Source organism: Oncorhynchus keta, chromosome 28 (genome assembly GCF_023373465.1).
Source record: "Oncorhynchus keta strain PuntledgeMale-10-30-2019 chromosome 28, Oket_V2, whole genome shotgun sequence".
Taxonomy (NCBI): domain Eukaryota; kingdom Metazoa; phylum Chordata; class Actinopteri; order Salmoniformes; family Salmonidae; genus Oncorhynchus; species Oncorhynchus keta.
This window is the reverse complement of record NC_068448.1, coordinates 20716662-20734724: the sequence shown is the minus strand read 5'-3', so window position 1 is coordinate 20734724 and position 18063 is coordinate 20716662. Positions and strand designations below refer to the sequence as shown.

The following is an 18063-nucleotide window of genomic DNA, read 5'->3' as shown; positions in this document are numbered from 1 at the left end:
TTAAATGGACCAAAAAAAATGGGTTCTTTCAAAAACAAGGACATTTCTAAGTGACCCCAAACTTTTGAACGGTAGTGTGTGTGGGATATATATATAAAAATAATGCCTTCACGGTTGAGAGTGAAAGATCAACTGCAACTTCTTAGAACAGCTGTGGAGAAGACAGTCACAATGTACTCCAAGGAACAAAGTATTCATTATAAATCAAGCAAGGCAAATCAAAATGCCACACATTTATTTGCAGATATTTTTGGCAAGAAAACACCAGATCAAACTGGTACAAAAACAGTAACAAATGTCTCTCACAAAACAATAATATGTGAAGATATGGGGCATTTATTTTCAACTGTCATGATGACAAAACTAAATTAAAACACAAAAAACGAAATCCTTCATTCTGTACATAGGTTAAACTAATCAAAAATAAATAAATAACTTATGAACTATGGAAACAGTAACCAAGGTACAGTATGTACAGGTGTCTCCTCAAATTGGAGTGTGCTTCAGAACTCAAAGGACGATTGGTTCCGCTGGGTCAAATGTGTAGTCATCTGAACAAGTACAAAGGTATTTCTGGACAGATCGATACATTTGGTCTCTGTGGCACTAGTTGAAATCTTTGGATGTTAAGGTTGAGTCAGAGGCAATATTAAGTCTTTGGGTCGAAAAGAGTCTAGTTCTTCGGGTGTTTAGTCCATTTAGTTCTCAGAGCTTGCTCTCCTCCTCCATGCCTCTGTTCAGTCCAGGGATGAACTTGAGGAGGTGTCGGCGGAAGCTCTTCTGTTTGGGTTTCCTCTGTAGCGAGCTGAACCCTCCCGTTTGTGCTTTCTCCCCTGGTGCTGATGAAGAGTTATTGTTGGAAGCCCTCAGGTAGCTGCGTGTGCTGGAGCTGCGGGTCAGGTGGGTCTTGGCTGAGGTGAAGAGCTCACTGGCGGGGCGAATCAGTCTCTGCTTACCCTGTGGAGGCTTCTCCTGTTCTGGTTTCTGTTTGTCTTTCTCTGTGCTGCTAGTGAGGTCACCAATGGCATCGTTGAGGTGGTCGCCCTGCCTCTGGTACAGACAGGTCTGGTAGAGTGGGTCCTCCTCCATGGTGGCACTCAGGTGGCTGGCACTGCTGCTGGTGCTGCCGGTGCAGCGGAGGGCACGCAGGGCGGCCAGGCTCGGGGTACCCAGACTACCGTACACCCCTGCAGACTCCAGGGACTCATAGATAGCGGCATCACTCATCACTATACCTAGATGACACAGGGAAAGAGTGTTACAATGGACATCACTGGTTTAGCATACATCTTAAATTGACTTTAAATTAATTTACCTGAGGTCATATTACCTCGAATAACCGGTGCTCCCGCACATTGACTCTGTAATTGTACCCCCTGTATATAGTCTCGCTATTGTTATTTTATTGCTGCTCTTTAATTACTTGTTCCTTTTATTTCTTATTCTTATTCATATTTTTAAACTGCATTGTTGGTTAGGGGCTTGTAAGTAAGCATTTCACTGTAAAATCTACACCTGTTGTATTCGGCGCATGTGACTAATAAAATGTGATTTGATATAAATCAACATAAATGAATGACTTACCATGAACAAGCCTCTGCTCTTGCGTCATCAAAGATCTGTATTCATCCCATTTCTCATGTAGGGTTTGCTGATGAAAGAAAATGCATAAAAATGAGAAAAGGTGATAATTTGTGTGATTTCAATTTGTAGCCCTGATGGAGGCGCTTGGGGACAGCAGCCGTCATCTTGAGGAAAGCCACTTATTTTCACACATTAAAAGTGTCCTTTTTACCAGCCAAGTGTAAAGTAAGAATATAACTATGTCTCTACTCTCATTCACGGTGTTCACACAGCATTATGTAAGCGCATTGCAGCTGCTAGTCCTGAAACAGGTGAGAGAAGAGGAAAAAACAGGTGGTAAAGGGATTAGTCTGGTGAGAGTACTGTACTTTCTGTCTGCTGGCTATAGGCTTTTCACTACACTGTCCGTCTGATCCCAGTGACACACTTGCCTGGTCCCAGATCTGTTTGTGCTGTATACTCAACTCCTATGGTTGTTGTCACACCCCACAAGATAACCATTTGTGTTGAAGCAAGCAACACCACAGGTTTGCTACAGAGGGGAATAGGAAGAGATGTTCACCTTTAGATACTGAAGCCTGGCCTCCAGTTCTGCTTTTCGAATGGAGTCGCTGTACACTGTTTCCAGCCTAAGGAAAGACACAGCAATGTTGTTCATTCAGACACAGGAAGGCCAGAGAGCCACAAAACAAGGAGACTAAGGATTCACAGCATACTCTGGACCCAACTAAGAACAGAAAGGAACTTCAGAAGTAGCTGTGAAAAAGCTCTTATATAGGAGACCCTAACATGCTAGTCTAGGCTCAACAGTTTGCAAGTAGGGGAGAAAGCTTCAGAAGGTATCACGTTTCAAGACACCCACTCGACTTTGGCAACTGGTGCACCTCTAGGGGGTTTCTTGTTTTTACTGGGTTGAAACAAGCTCTCTCTTAATAGTTCAGTAGGCCTATATGTTTACTAGAGGCAAGAGTAATTAGACAAAGTCTATAATAAGACAAGAGGCATGCACTGGGCCTTTTGTGTGGTTAACTTCACTCTTATAGAGTTGACTTCTGAGTTTATAAACGGGGCCCGATTCTAATAGGACTTTCATCGTTTACAAGCAGACAAAGAGAACAAGAGTATGGTTCCAATTTAACACTGAGAAAGTTAATTCTGCATATGAAAAAAGAGAAATGACTTGCCTCTAGGCAACTTTGGTGTGCAAACAAATTGTTTAGAGTACATCCATGGTACATCGATTGTATGGTAGCTATTTAAAAGGAGTTCAGAGGTGTTGGGTTAAAAAAAAAATATATATAAGTCAGTTAAGAACAAATTCTTATTTTCAATGACGGCCTAGGAACAGTGGGTTAACTGCCTGTTCAGGGGCAGAACGACAGATTTGTACCTTGTCAGCTCGGGGATTTGAACTTGCAACCTTGCGGTTACTAGTCCAACGCTCTAACCACTAGGCTACCCTGCCGCCCCGGAAGACACATTTCAGTTGAATGCATTCAGTTGTACAACTGACTAGGTATCCACCTTTCCCTTTAGATTGGCCAGCTGCAAAGTCAAAATTGGCTATATTATAGAAATGAATGGTCTTGATTTAGGGTTAGGCATTAAGGTTAGCAGTGTGGTTAAGCTTAGGCTTAAAAATCAGATTTTATGACTGTGGCTATTCCAGCTAGTAACCACTGCAGAGCAGGCTCCAGAACAAGATTCATGACGAAAAACACAAACCTGCTTCTCAGTCAATAGATAATGACCCCATTATCAATTCTGTGTGATATTGTACTTTGGACCGCAACATTGTCCAACCAAGAAGATCAAAGATGTATCAGTATCAAAACAACACTAAAAAGTATTGAAAAATGGTCATAGAACACAATGAACTCTTTATAGACTGATCTGAATAAGGTCAATACAAAAAGTGGAGCAATTAAGTTGTTACCATCGACAACCAGTCCAGTTCTCTTTCCCATTGAACTCTGCTTACCTAATGGAGTTCCCAGAGGCCCTGATTTGCTGAACAATCTCCTTGTGTAGATATCCATCCACGCTGGTCTCGTTCACACTAGCGATGGTGTCCCCTGTGCACACAAACAACATGCATGTTAACAAAAACAGACCCAGTTGATTCCAGTGTGGTTTTATCCTAGCTGTGGTCTACTGAGACTGGTTTGATCCCGCTAGTGTCAGTGGTTTATGGAGCAGCTCATGTGTGATACAGACACTGTTTCTAGCCTAAACCCTGGCTGTGTGGTCACGGCAGGCCACTGCTGCTGTTAACCACTTTTCCTAATTTCAAGACCGCCTGAAAAACATTATTCAAGCATGTGTGTGTTACTCTATCTGTTATTGTTAAAGTATTGCAAGTTTATTAGATTGTTTGTTATTAGTTTCAGATGGGTAGAGAAGTCTGTCTAGGTCTGGTTTAATTTGGCCCTGCCTCTAGAGCTCCTTCTCTCTCTGAGATGAATAATACTCTAGTATCAGGTTTAGAGAAATTAAAATGTGAGAATATACAATTTCTTCTTTTACTAGTGTTTCTGATAGAATGGGCGTAAAATGTTTTATTTTTTAAATGTTTAAAAAAATTGGCAAAGGCTTCTGTCTGAGGTATTTTTGAGAAATAATGTTTCAGACTAAAGAGGAAATTGAGAAATTGATGAAATAAAAAAAGAGACAAAAAATAGAAATGGCCAAATCATTGTATGCATTTGAGTTATTGTATCCGGCAAGGCGGCAACGGAGACAAGGGAGTTGACCTGCATGATGTTTGCTGAAATAATCTCTCTCTATAGTGTTTGACTGGAAAATGAGTAGGCACATTTTTTTGTTTGTATTTGAACATCCCTAAACAGCCGACTGAAACTCATTTGTTCACGTGTTTACTTAGGGACGACTACCATCCTGGCTGGCAAACAAGAAAGGGACAGGACTTTATCAAAACCACCTGTCCTTTATTCTTCCTGTGAGGTCCATTTTCAGTAAAGGCAGGTCATGCATGTGTCAAATGCACTTAAAAGCTGTTCAACAGACCCTAATGAACCGGGGTTTTCAGTTCCACTAACCGACTTTGAGTCCGGCTTGTTGGGCGGGGCTGTTGTCGTGAACCTTGCACACAAATGTGCACATCTCCACAGAGTTCTGGTCCTGGTGGTGCAGCCCATATGTCTGGAAAAAGGAAATGAGGAGAATAAGTTACAATTATTATTACACCTCCCACGTCAAATAAATATATTCTTAGGAACAATTGGGTGCAAGACATGAGAGAAATTATGTTAACAATTATCAGAAACATTGCATCGTGTTCAAAATCATTGGTAATTTCCCATCACAAACGCTTAGTAATTCTCTTTACGGACAGTATGCCTGAGGTTGATACCTAAAGCGCTATGCCTTGCTACTTAACAGACAAAGGCATTTGAAACTTCGAAGACAGTTCATGGTACAGGGAAGCCTAGGGCACCTCTTCCAAATTCTTTTGGAATATTTGTAGTCCACATTTGAAGGCCTGACTGGTGAGGACTGTCAGACAAACCCAGTTTTATACAACAGATTAGATAACATTGGCTGACAACGAATCAGCAAGACAGACAACCTTGAACAGAGACTCAAACAGAAGAGAGATAACATCAGTTTATATGCAAAAAATAAGCCCCATTTGCGTGGTTAATCAAAAACGAGTACAGCCCTCTATCATAGTCCATCAGAAAAAGGATGTTAAAAGCAGTCTCTTCATAAGCAAGGACCTTTATCAACAAATTTGGTTAGAACAAATCAGACAAATTCTATTATGGTTTACCAGTGACATTAAAAACCATTCCCTGTCCTCATACTGCAGAGAGATAAAAAGGTAAACCAGCACTATTGGGACCAAAACTGACAAGTAAACATTTTCCACACTATCATGATTTTGTTGACAATCTTTCTTAGATTGATTCACATGACAGTTTCTGTCTTGGAGGCAAATATGACAAACAACCACAGCCAGACTTCCCCTTAATTCTTCCTGTCAAGTGAATCACATTCCACTGCTGTCTGACGGAGTGTTATCCCGAGGTGACGTTTAAACTCAGAGCTTTCACAGACTTGCTTGTCAGTTGAGGCATTAGCTGACAGTGACAAAATTGTGACAATTCCACAGCCAGTAAATAATGTCAAATGCCATCTACTGGGGTGTACAACCACCCATCTAGAAACATATGTGAAATAATGTGAGTATTCTCCCTACCTTCGCAGTCCCAGGGGCCTTCCACAGAAACCAAACATGCAAATGACCCTAGAGATGCAAATCCAACTCTAACTATACATTTACATAGTTGATACTGACATTATCCCCACAGCACTCAAAGCTAAAGGAATGGGAGAACTGGTGACTGCCTGGTGAAGTCCAGCGACATGATGGAAAAAGCACAGGATCCTAAAGCCATCCAGCTCTCCTGTCTCTGACCACACTTCCTAAAGAACAGGGCCAAGCAGGAAAAGAGGGACCTCCATCCCAACACTAAATATAAGCAGTACTATGGAAATGATAATTTCATGGCCCTTACATTGGCCGGCATCCTCTCTTTAGAGATAAGGCTGTCTGACAACAAGTGGTGCACTGTGAAGAAGGGCTGCGGGGACAGAGAGGAGGGAGCTCGGACAAATAATGAAGGCAGATATCTGACTGTTTACAGTGTCCTCGAGGGATCGGAATATAGTAGACTGTCTGACACGACACGCAGCAGTGAGAAGATTTGACAAAACCATTCCGATTAAAAAAGAAAAAAAGAGAGAAAAAAAACGCCCTCTCTCATATCAAGTCCTGAGTGGTGCAGTGGTCTAAGGCACTGCATCTCAGTGGTAGAGGTATCCCTACAGACACACTGGTTGGAATCCAGGCTGTATCACAACCAGACGTGATTGGGAGTCTCATAGGGCGATGCACAATTGGCCCAGCGTCGTCCGGGTTTGGCTGGTGTAGGCCGTCATTGTAAATAAGAATTTTTTCTCAACTGACTTGCCTAGTTAAATAAAGGTTAAATAAAAAGTTATGGGATACATCAGAGCCTTATACTGTGAGTATGAGGCTCACGGATACATTTCTCCCTGTATTTGACAGATATGATGGCGACCTTTGATGCTTTCAACACACTCCACTAAATCTTATTTGATTTATGGGGTGAAATCATCCACATGGTTGGAGAGAACAAATCTCATCAGCGTTAATGTGAAAATGAGAGAGAAGGAAAATCCTGTTAAATGACCCTTAGAAATCCAGAAATCCCCCGCCTCCCACGTCTATTATCCTCTTACCTGAATCTCAAAGCCAAACGTCTCCTCATCCTTCTTCTCCAGGATAATTTCTCTAAAATACAAAATAAAAATGTGGCCATGATTAAATGAGTTTTCATTTACTTACAGTATTGAGCCACAAGTCAATTGTGACTGGCGACATCACCACCTGGTGCCCATCAGTGCCTTCAGAAAGTATTCATACCCTCTGACTTATTCCACATTTTGTGATACAACCTGAATTCAAAATGGATTACATATTTTTATTTTATCACCAATCTACACACAATGATAAAGTTAAAACATTTTTGTATACATTTTTGATAATTTATTGAAAATGTAATACAGAAATAAATAATTTACATAAGCATTCACACATCTGAGTGAATACTTTGTAGAAGCACCTTTGCAGCTATTACAGCTAAGTCTTTCTGGGTAAGTCTCTAAGAGCTTTCCACACCTGGAATGTGCAACATGTACACATTATTCTTTCCAAAATTCTTCAAACTCCAAATTAGTTGTTGATCATTACTAGACTACTATTTTCAGGTCTTGCCAGAGATTTAAGTCAAAACTAACTTGGCCACTCAAGAAAACTAACTTGGCCACTCAAGAAACTTTACTGTCTTCTTGGTCCGCAACTCCAGCGTATATTTGGCCTTGTTTTAGGTTATTGTCCTGCTGAAAGGCGAATTCATCTCCCAGTGTTAGAAAGCAGGCTGAACCAGGTTTTCCTCTAGGATTTTGCCTTTCCTTAGCTCCATACCGTTTATTTTTTATCCTGAAAAACTTCCCAGTCCTTATCGACTACAAGCATACCCATAACATGATGCAGCTACCACTAGGCTTGAAAATATGGAGAGTTACTCAGTAATGTGTTATGTTTGGAGCAAATCCAATACAACACTTTGTATTAATTGCAGTATTACTTTAGTGGCGTGTTGCAAACAGGATGCACGTTTTGGAGTATTTGTATTCTCTAAAAGCTTTTTCTTTCTTTGCATATATATATATATATGCCATGTAAAAATGCTAACGTTTAAATTCCTTGCTCAGAACATATGAAAGCTGGTGGTTCCTTTTAACATGAGTCTTCAATATTCCCAGTTAAGAAGTTACAATTTGTAGTTATTATAGGAATTATAGGACTATTTCTCTCTATACCATTTGTATTTAATTTACCTTTGACTATTGGATGTTCTTATAGGCACTATAGTGTTACCAGCTTAATCTCGGGAGTTGATAGGCTTGAAGTCATAAACAGCGCTGTGCTTCAAGCATTGTGAAGAGCTGCTGGCAAACGCAGCAAAGTGCTGTTTGAATGAACGCTTATGGGCCTGCTGCTGCCTACCACTGCTCAGTCAGACTGCTCTATCAAATCATAGACTTAATTATAATATAATAAACACACAGAAATACGAGCCTTAGTAATGACCTATGGTTAAATCCGGAAACTATAATTTCGAAAACAAAGCGTTTATTCTTCTCCTTAAGTCTAAATATTGCTGTTACATTGCACAACCTTCAATGTTATGTCGTAATTATGTACAATTCTGGTCTTTGTTAGGAAGAAATGGTCTTCACACAGTTCGCACCGAGCCAGGTGGCCCAAACTGCTGCATATACTCGGACTCTGCTTGCACAGAACGCAAGAGAAGTGACACAATTTCCCTAGTTAATATTGCCTACTAACATTATTTAAAAATATATATATTTAACATTTTTGCACTTTTTCTCCCCAATTTCGTGGTATCCAATTGCTTAGTAGCTACTATCTTGTCTCATCACTACAACTCCCATACGGGCTCCAGAGACGAAGGTTGAAAGTCATGCGTCCTCCGATACACAACCCAACCAAGCCGCACTGCTTCTTAACACAGCGCGCATCCAACCCGGAAGCCAGCTGCACCAATGTGTCGGAGGAAACACCGTGCACCTGGCAACCTTGGTTAGCGCACACTGCGCCCGGCCCGCCACAGGAGTCACTGGTGCGCGATGAGACAAGGATATCCCTACCGACCAAACCCTCCCTAACCCAGACGACGCTAGGCCAATTGTGCGTCGCCCCACGGATCTCCTGGTCGCGGCCGGTTACGACAGAGCCTGGGCGCAAACCCAGAGTCTCTGGTGGCACAGCTGGCGCTGCAGTACAGCGCCCTTAACCACTGCGCCACCCGGGAGGCCAACATGAATTTATTTTAACTAAATATGCAGGTTTAAAAATATGTACTTGTGCATTGATGTTTATGGTTAGGTACATTGGTGCAACGACCGTGCTTTTTTCGCGTATGCGCTTGTCAAATCATCACATGTTTGGCGAAGTAGGCTGTGATTCGATGATAAATGAACAGGCACCGCATTGATGATATGCAACGCAGGAAAGGCTAGTTAACTACACATGGTTGATGATATTACTAGTTTAACTAGTGATTATGTCAAGGTTCATTGTTTTTATAAGATAAGTTTAATGCTAGCTCCTTGTTGCACTAGCGTAACAGGTGGTCAGCCCGCCACGCAGTCTCCTCGTGGAGTGCAATGTAATCGGCCATAATCGGCATCCAAAAATGCTGATTGCCAATTGTTATGAAAACTTGAAAATCGTCCCTAAATAAAATAGGCCATTCTGATTAATCGATCGACCTCTAGTTAGTATTGTGGAGTAACTACAATGTTGTTGATCCATCCTCAGCTTCAATTACAGCCATTAAACTCTGTTTTAAAGTCACCATTGGTCTCATGGTGAAATCCCTGAGCAGTTTCCTTCCTTTCCGGAAACTGCGTTAGGAAGGACACCTGTACCTTTGTAGTGACTGGGTGTATTGATACCCCATACAAAGTGTAATTAATAACTTCACCATGCTCAAAGGGATATTCAATATCTGCTTTTTCATCTACCAATAGGTGCCCTTCTTTGCAAGCCATTGAAAAACACCCCTGGATTTTGTGGTTGAAACTGTGCTTGTAATTCACTGCTTGACTGAGGGACCATTACAGATCATTGTACGTGTGGGTAAAGAGATGAGGTAGTCATTCAAAAATCATGTTAAACACTTGCACACAGTGAGTCCATGCAACTTATGATGTGCCTTGTTAAGCACATTTTTACTCTTGAACTTATTTAGGCTTGCCATAACAAAGGGGTTGAATACTTATTGACTGAAATTTCAGCTTGTCATTTTTAATGAATGTGTTCATTTCAAAAACATAATTCCACTTTGACATTATGGGATATTGTGTGTAGGCCTGTGACAAAAATATCTAATCCATTTTACATTCAGGCTGTAACAACAAATGGTGGAGAGACAAAATGAAGGGATGTGAATACTTTCTGAAGGCACTGAAGCTCATTCTCATAGAAAATGTTATACGATGAAATAGTATCTATAGTATCTATGGAGAGTATCTATGGAGAGCACTCCATTGCACTCTGGCTATCTATTTTCTATGATGAAACTAACTACAGTCCTGCTACAGTAACAGGACATAGATCTAAATTACATGACCAGATACTTCTGTTCCCCAAAACGTGACAAGCACTCTTTTGTTTCTAAAAACCTCTTTGCGTCATGAAAGGTCACATGTCCAAAGGTCTAACTGGGCAGTGGTCTACAGTATCCCCTCTACATCAAAACAACATCTATAAATTATATAAAAATGCATAATACACTAGAATGTCAAATAGTAGGATCCGTAGATAACCATCCAGTCCCTCAGAATCCCCTCCAGAGCTGAATCACGTTCTGTGCATGCGATTCTCACACACAAATTATTGTCAATCGTAAATGATCATTATACAAGTTTTATCGGTGAAATGACCATGCAGGATCTGCATGCCAACCATTGATCTCAATCAGTTTCATGGGGATACGTGTTTAGATCTTCAGTTATACAGTGTTGTTTCAAGTATCCTTATGAGTTATGTACAGTGAAAGAATTTTAGAGCAGATGTTAACAAACTGTAGCATACCTGTGTTTAGTTTCAATAAAAAACAGCATATTTTTCCTAGTGGCACATGCTGTTGAGTTTTGGCCACGACATAAAAAATGCAACCATTTGCACAATCAACCTAAAATCTCTTCAGAAATTAGGTGGTGTTTTGTCTTAGAATAACATTATACTATGCCATTATATTTGGTTCTGTTATGTGGAATACTATCATTGTGATCTTGCAGACATTCAGATTTGATCTAACTTCATTAAACTAGCAACATTCACCAGAGTAGCCTGTTCTCTGTGCAGCCAAACAAGTAGAGCAGAGACTGTGCCTAAAGTACAGACGTTTCAGACCTTTCGCTGTCGGGAAGAGGGGTCCAGAGAAGTCGCTCCGTAAATAGTAATAACCGCAAATACAAAAGGTTACTGTACTGCTGAATTTCTGTAACTCACTCCATTCAATCCTCCCAAAAGCTGAGCCCAGAGGCCTACTCAAATTACTCTGAAAGCAGCCCACTGTAACACGCATCATTTGAGTCTGTTGTGAATGAAAGGGTTTACTAATGCTGTTCTGGCATTCTGTGTATGATATATGCTTCCCTCCACCACAGTCAAGAGTGAGAAGTGACAGAAAGGCAGATGTGTCCTGTAACTGATGCCAGGGGGAGAGATGACTGTTTGCCTTACCTCCGTGGCTCTGTGGTCTGAGTCAGGGGATTCCTCTTCTGCAGCCCACCATTCTGTGACGAGAAAACATGACGGACATGAAATAACAACCAAAGACAGGTGTCTAAAGGTTCAAACAGAAATCACACTGCACGCAAAGGGGATTTTCTTCCTACCTACGTAGGCCAGGTTTGCAGAACATACCTCAAACTCTCGCTTATGTGTCTTGTCCACCAAGTCCTCCTGAGGCATGTTGTGTGTGTTTGGTGTCTATGTTTGTGTTCAAGCTACTGAACCAAAACATGGGTAAGAAACCATTACAGATAAAAACCAGTATGTCTGTGTCTGACTGTCTGCTCTCGGTTGACCCTATTTACTGTCATTAGTCACAGGAGAGGTTTTGGACATCTATATTTAATTATCTACATCGGAGTCCACTGACTTGTGATGCCCAGACTGCTGATCAAACCAAACTGTGCCTTTCTGATAATGATAAAAAATATCTCCCCATTTCTACAGGTTACATACAGAATCTACACACACAAGACTTGTGTATGGATTGGAGCCTTGGGCCTCTTGGCACAATCCCTGCATTGAGGGAAACCCCAAACCAAATGGGGACTTTGGGAGACCCAAACCTACACCCCACACTTTACAAGTATCTCTTACACTACATCCCTTAACGTATTTAGCCTACACTACAATCAATTCACCTCTGTTCTACCTCAAATATTTTAAATGTGACCCCTATGAAAGGGCACTTTGTGTCACTGCCTCATTGGGTATTAAAATGTAATTTTTTAATAATATATATTTACGCTGCCAGAATTGTCCTGGGCCCCTCAATGACTTCATTTATTCACAAGTACCCAGAGAGAGACCCATGGGGGTGGTAGGAGCAGAGCAGGGTCCCCTGCACAATGCCCTGTTGTGGTCCTAGGCTCCAGATGATGATGAGATGTACGAAGGAGGCCTCCACATAACTCTGGCTGGCCTCCTAAGACAGTACAGTAACACTACAGAACTGGGAAACCAATGCTGTTGTGTCACACACACACACACTTCCCATAATAACAGTTTTACCAGTCTACATCACAGTACATTCTCAGATTATGATGATGCGTGGCCATGTTAATTCACTAGTAAAGTCAGCACTGTTCCTTGTGAGGCCATGTTCTGCCACAGTACATTATGTTTGCCTGCCTATAAATACTCATTTGATGCCCAACTAATTTCTCAATGCAGAAACATTATGAAATGGTTGGATTGCACTGAATAAAGAGGGAGTCTGGAGTGTGGCACTCAAAGAGTAATGTGTGGGTGGTCCTGTGGTCAGGAAGGGGCACGCTTTAGTACGTGACAAGTTGACACCATGTGTTTTTGCTTCAGTGTGTGTCAACATTTATACAAAGTTTATATCAAAACGGAGAACAGATGCAACAGGGCATCCATGTCGGGCTCTGACAAAAAAGGTCACAAATACTCACACAGCTATTTCTAATTAAATAAAATGTCGTCACAGATAGGCTAATGTCTCCACTCATAATGAACAACAGACATCAATGTATGTGCTCGTGTGAGAAGCCACAAGGAAATCCATATTCAAATATTGAGCGTATCCGCTGGCCTCTGTACTTTACGGGCAAGTGACACTGTATTTGGCTAACTGAAATTATGTGCTTTCATTGATGTGTCTATTATGCTAGATTACTTGATTGAAGGAGCAAGTGAAAGTGATACAATTAAACAGGATTACACACCTTTCTGAAGTTCCTTGGCAACGTTCCACCAGAGTAAGCCAAAGTCTTGTAATTATACACTTCCGAATTAGTTGGTAAATCCATAGTTTTACAACTGTCTGACTTTGAGGACGGAAAGTAAATATCGTCCGGACTCGAAAGTCTACCAGATGGATCACTGGAGTTTACTTGTTTAAGCTTTCGTAGCGTCATATTCTTCATATTATGAGCGCTTCGATCAAGAAAGTACAAAAATAAACCCAAATAATCTGAGTGAAACGTCTATCGCAGCAAACAACACTGATGCTTCTGTCGGGACAGCATGCACAATTTGGCAGTGAGAGCGAGGACAGGGGAGGCGTGCCCTGTGATGCACACGACACAATTGGATGGCAGTCGTATAGTGTTGTCTTTTGTTTTGTCGATCAGCACTTCGTGCACGTAGGCAAAAACGAATGTGCCAAGAAAGTAGCATTTTTAGATAATTTTGGGATAAAATGTGGGTTCTTTCGTTTTGCTAGCCAGAGCTGTGTTATGGTAAATGTTATTCTGCTAAATGGTTAAACTGCTTGTGAAGTGTGCAAAAAAGTTTAACATACCTGAGAAAAGCCGTTGCCTATATAGCCTAGGTTCAAGTCTAAACAATAAGCCTACATTTATGAAAGAAAATAGTCTCGGTTTAAGATAAATACAGCCTAACATAGACTACAGCTGTTTAAATTATAGAACGTTATCAGATAAGTTGAACAACATTGGTCGGTGGCAGGGCTGTCATGAACTAGGCCTAGATATTTAGTCATTGCAAGAAGATCAGTATTGGGGAGTAGTGAACTAGCTACATGTAGTTGAACTAGTAAGTAAACTTCATTTAGCAATACATTTAGCTTGGTGGTAGTTGAACTAAATTAAAATATAGGTAGTGTTTTCAGTAGTTTTTTGTTGTTGTTGCCATGTAGCAGTGTAGCTAACTAGTGGAACTACAAACTACTTTTTTTGCTAAAATAACATTTGGGTGAAGTAGAAAATGTCCTTTATTTTCCGGGATCATACCTGCACAATTCTCACCTGAAACATAGTGTTTAATAGGCAAAATTACACATTGTTGTTACCATATTACCTCAAAGTGATCTGTTTTTGCAATTTGGAGTCATTGACATTTCATATGAACATTTTTCATGAAGTAGTTTGAATGTAGTGGACTATGTTTTTCAAAGTTACTTTAGTTACGTAAACTATATTTTAGGGTAGCTTTAGTGTAGCTTAACTTCTGTCAATGTAAATATATCAGTAGCTTGGTAAACTATATTTTCATAGTAGCTTCCCCAACACTGAAGACACATAATAGCAATTGCTTCTAATAATCCATCTGTGAATGGACCAAAGTATAAGGTCATGGGGCCCAGCCAATGAAGCTGGCACAGAGCAGACTGCTAAAACGGAACAAGTGGCACCCCCTGTGATCTTGTATGTGTAATACACTGCTCAAAAAAACACTAAACACTAAAATAACACATCCTAGATCTGAATGAATGAAATATTCTTATTAAATACTTTTTTTCTTTACATAGTTGAAAGTGCTGACAACAAAATCACACAAAAATTATCAATGGAAATCAAATGTGGGTCTGGATTTGGAGTCACACTCAAAATTAAAGTGGAAAACCACACTACAGGCTGATCCAACTTTGATGTAATGTCCTTAAAACAAGTCAAAATGAGGCTCAGTAGTGTGTGTGGCCTCCACGTGTCTGTATGGCCTCCCTACAACGCCTGGGCATGCTCCTGATGAGGTGGCGGATGGTCTCCTGAGGGATCTCCTCCCAGACCTGGACTAAAGCATCCGGCAACTCCTGGACAGTTAGTTGGTGGATGGAGCGAGACATGATGTCCCAGATGTGCTCAATTGGATTCAGATCTGGGGAACGGGCGGGCCAGTCCATAGCATCAATGCCTTCCTCTTGCAGGAACTGCTGACACACTCCAGCCACATGAGGTCTAGCATTGTCTTGCATTAGGAGGAACCCAGGGCCAACTGCACCAGCATATGGTCTCACAAGGGGTCTGAGGATCTCATCTCGGAACCTAATGGCAGTCAGGCTACCTCTGGCGAGCACATGGAGGGCTGTACGGCCCCCCAAAGAAATGCCACCCCACACCATGACTAACCCACCGCCAAACCGGTCATGCTGGAGGATGTTGCAGGCAGCAGAACGTTCTCCAAGGCGTCTCCAGACTCTGTCACGTCTGTCACATGTGCTCAGTGTGAACCTGCTTTCATCTGTGAAGAGCATAGGGCGCCAGTGGCGAATTTGCCAATCTTGGTGTTCTCTGGCAAATGCCAAACGTCCTGCACGGTGTTGGGCTGTAAGCACAACCCCAACCTGTGGACGTCGGGCCCTCATGGAGTCTGTTTCTGACCGTTTGAGCAGACGCATGCACATTTGTGGCCTGCTGGAGGTGCAGGGCTCTGGCAGTGCTCCTCCTTGCACAAAGGCAGAGGTAGCGGTCCTGCTGCTGAGTTGTTGCCCTCCTACGGCCTCCTCCACGTCTCCTGATGTACTGGCCTGTCTCCTGGTAGCGCCTCCATGCTCTGGACACTACGCTGACAGACACAGCAAACCTTCTTGCCACAGCTCGCATTGATGTGTCATCCTGGATGAGCTGCACTACCTGAGCCACTTGTGTGGGTTGTAGACTCTGTCTCATGCTACCACTAGAGTGAAAGCACCGCCAGCATTCAAAAGTGACCAACACATCAGCCAGGAAGCATAGGAACTGAGAAGTGGTCTGTGGTCACCACCTGCAGAACCACTCCTTTATTGGGGGTGTCTTGCTAATTGCCTGTAATTTCCACCTGTTGTCTAAATCCGGTTCCGGTTGGAGCGAGCGGTCGCATTCGCACTTCGCTCTGCAGGTTGTATAACTTTTTATAACTTTTTCATTACATTTCATTATAGTACAACGGTTGATTTGTCTAATCTTAGCAATTCTTCTTAGCTAGCTACATAGCCGTCCTTGTATCAGAGATAATTGCATAATTATCGTATTTCGTCGCCCTAACGTAGCCTTCACTGCTATTCGCCCAGGAGCTAGCTAACGCACACAGATTAGCATCACTGTAGTGCTATTCACTCAACTGTACGACTTGATTAGTTCAGTGTTAGCTAGCTACATAGCTGTCTTTGTTTCCAAGATAATTGTGTAGTTTAGTGTGTGTAGCCTTGGAGTGATTATCTTAATTCACTGAGGTTCGCTAGCCAGCTATTTGTCGTCCTTAACGTAGGAGACTCTGCTAGCTAGCCAACAGCTAACTGCTAACAGCTAGCCAACGTCTGCTGTTTTGAATTCAACAACCCGGTCAGGTGGTTTCACATTTTCGTTTCATTGCAGTGCAGCGGTTTGATTTGTTTGATCGTGGCTAGCTGCATAGCCGTCTTTGTTTCAAAGATAATTGTGTAGTCTAGACCGATTCCCTAGGTTAGCTAGCCAGCTATTGTCGTTCTTTTAACTCAACGTAACGTAAACAACACTGCTAGCTAGCCAGCTAGCCCCGAATAGCAGCACTGTAGAACTATTACACTCAACGGAACGACTTGATTAGTGTAGTGTCAACAACGCAGCTACTGCCAGCTAGCCTACTTTAGCAGTACTGTATCATTTTAATCATTTTAGTCAATAAGATCTTGCTACGTAAGCTTAACTTTCTGAACATTCGAGACGTGTAGTCCGCTTGTCATTCAATTTCCTTGCATTAGCGTAGCCTTTTCTGTAGCCTGTCAACTATGTGTCTGTCTATCCCTGTTCTCTCCTCTCTGCACAGACCATACAAACGCTCCACACCGCGTGGCCGCGACCACCCTAACCTGGTGGTCCCAGCGCGTACGACCCACGTGGAGTTCCAGGTCTCTGGTAGCCTCTGGAACTGCCAATCTGCGGCCAACAAGGCAGAGTTCATCTCAGCCTATGCCTCCCTCCAGTCCCTTGACTTCTTGGCACTGACGGAAACATGGATCACCACAGATAACACTGCTACTCCTACTGCTCTCTCCTCGTCCGCCCACGTGTTCTCGCACACCCGAGAGCTTCTGGTCAGCGGGGTGGTGGCACCGGGATCCTCATCTCTCCCAAGTGGTCTTTCTCTCTTTCTCCCCTTACCCATCTGTCTATTGCCTCCTTTGAATTCCATGCTGTCACAGTTACCAGCCCTTTCAAGCTTAACATCCTTATCATTTATCGCCCTCCAGGTTCCCTCGGAGAGTTCATCAATGAGCTTGATGCCTTGATAAGCTCCTTTCCTGAGGACGGCTCACCTCTCACAGTTCTGGGCGACTTTAACCTCCCCCGTCTACCTTTGACTCATTCCTCTCTGCCTCCTTCTTTCCACTCCTCTCCTCTTTTGACCTCACCCTCTCACCCTCCCCCTACTCACAAGGCAGGCAATACGCTTGACCTCATCTTTACTAGATGCTGTTCTTCCACTAACCTCATTGCAACTCCCCTCCAAGTCTCCGACCACTACCTTGTATCCTTTTCCCTCTCGCTCTCATCCAACACTTCCCACACTGCCCCTACTCGGATGGTATCGCGCCGTCCCAATCTTCGCTCTCTCTCCCCCGCTACTCTCTCCTCTTCCATCCTATCTTCTCTTCCCAGAAGGTCGATGACATCCGATCCTCGTTTGCTAAGTCAAACGACACCGCTGGTTCTGCTCACACTGCCCTACCCTATGCTCTGACCTCTTTCTCCCCTCTCTCTCCAGATGAAATCTCGCGTCTTGTGACGGCCGGCCGCCCAACAACCTGCCCGCTTGACCCTATCCCCTCCTCTCTTCTCCAGACCATTTCCGGAGACCTTCTCCCTTACCTTACCTCG

At 42.5% G+C, this 18063-nt stretch overlaps 1 protein-coding gene across 1 annotated transcript; it reads right to left on the bottom strand.

Annotated features, from left to right (window-relative positions):
* Nucleotides 1-218: 218 nt before the first annotated feature.
* On the bottom strand, nt 219-13582 carry LOC118360782 (general receptor for phosphoinositides 1-associated scaffold protein-like). The gene is made up of 8 exons (XM_035740197.2): nt 13213-13582; nt 11474-11526; nt 6874-6925; nt 4644-4746; nt 3566-3659; nt 2147-2213; nt 1585-1651; nt 219-1235 (listed from the first exon to the last, which is right to left on the bottom strand). Exons 1-8 carry the CDS (start codon nt 13411-13413, stop codon nt 706-708), a joined length of 1167 nt encoding a protein of 388 aa, XP_035596090.1. The 5' UTR covers nt 13414-13582; the 3' UTR covers nt 219-705.
* Nucleotides 13583-18063: the final 4481 nt, after the last annotated feature.

Bases quoted from the DNA above. Each gene is read 5' to 3' on its own strand.
- LOC118360782 (XM_035740197.2), bottom strand. From the start codon at position 13,413: ATGAAGAATATGACGCTACGAAAGCTTAAACAAGTAAACTCCAGTGAT. The intron at 11,527-13,212 runs GTGTGTAATCCT...TTCTCGTCACAG, and splicing joins TGCCAAGGAACTTCAGAAAG to AATGGTGGGCTGCAGAAGAG. The intron at 1,652-2,146 runs GTGAACATCTCT...TTCTTTCATCAG, and splicing joins CCAGGCTTCAGTATCTAAAG to CAAACCCTACATGAGAAATG.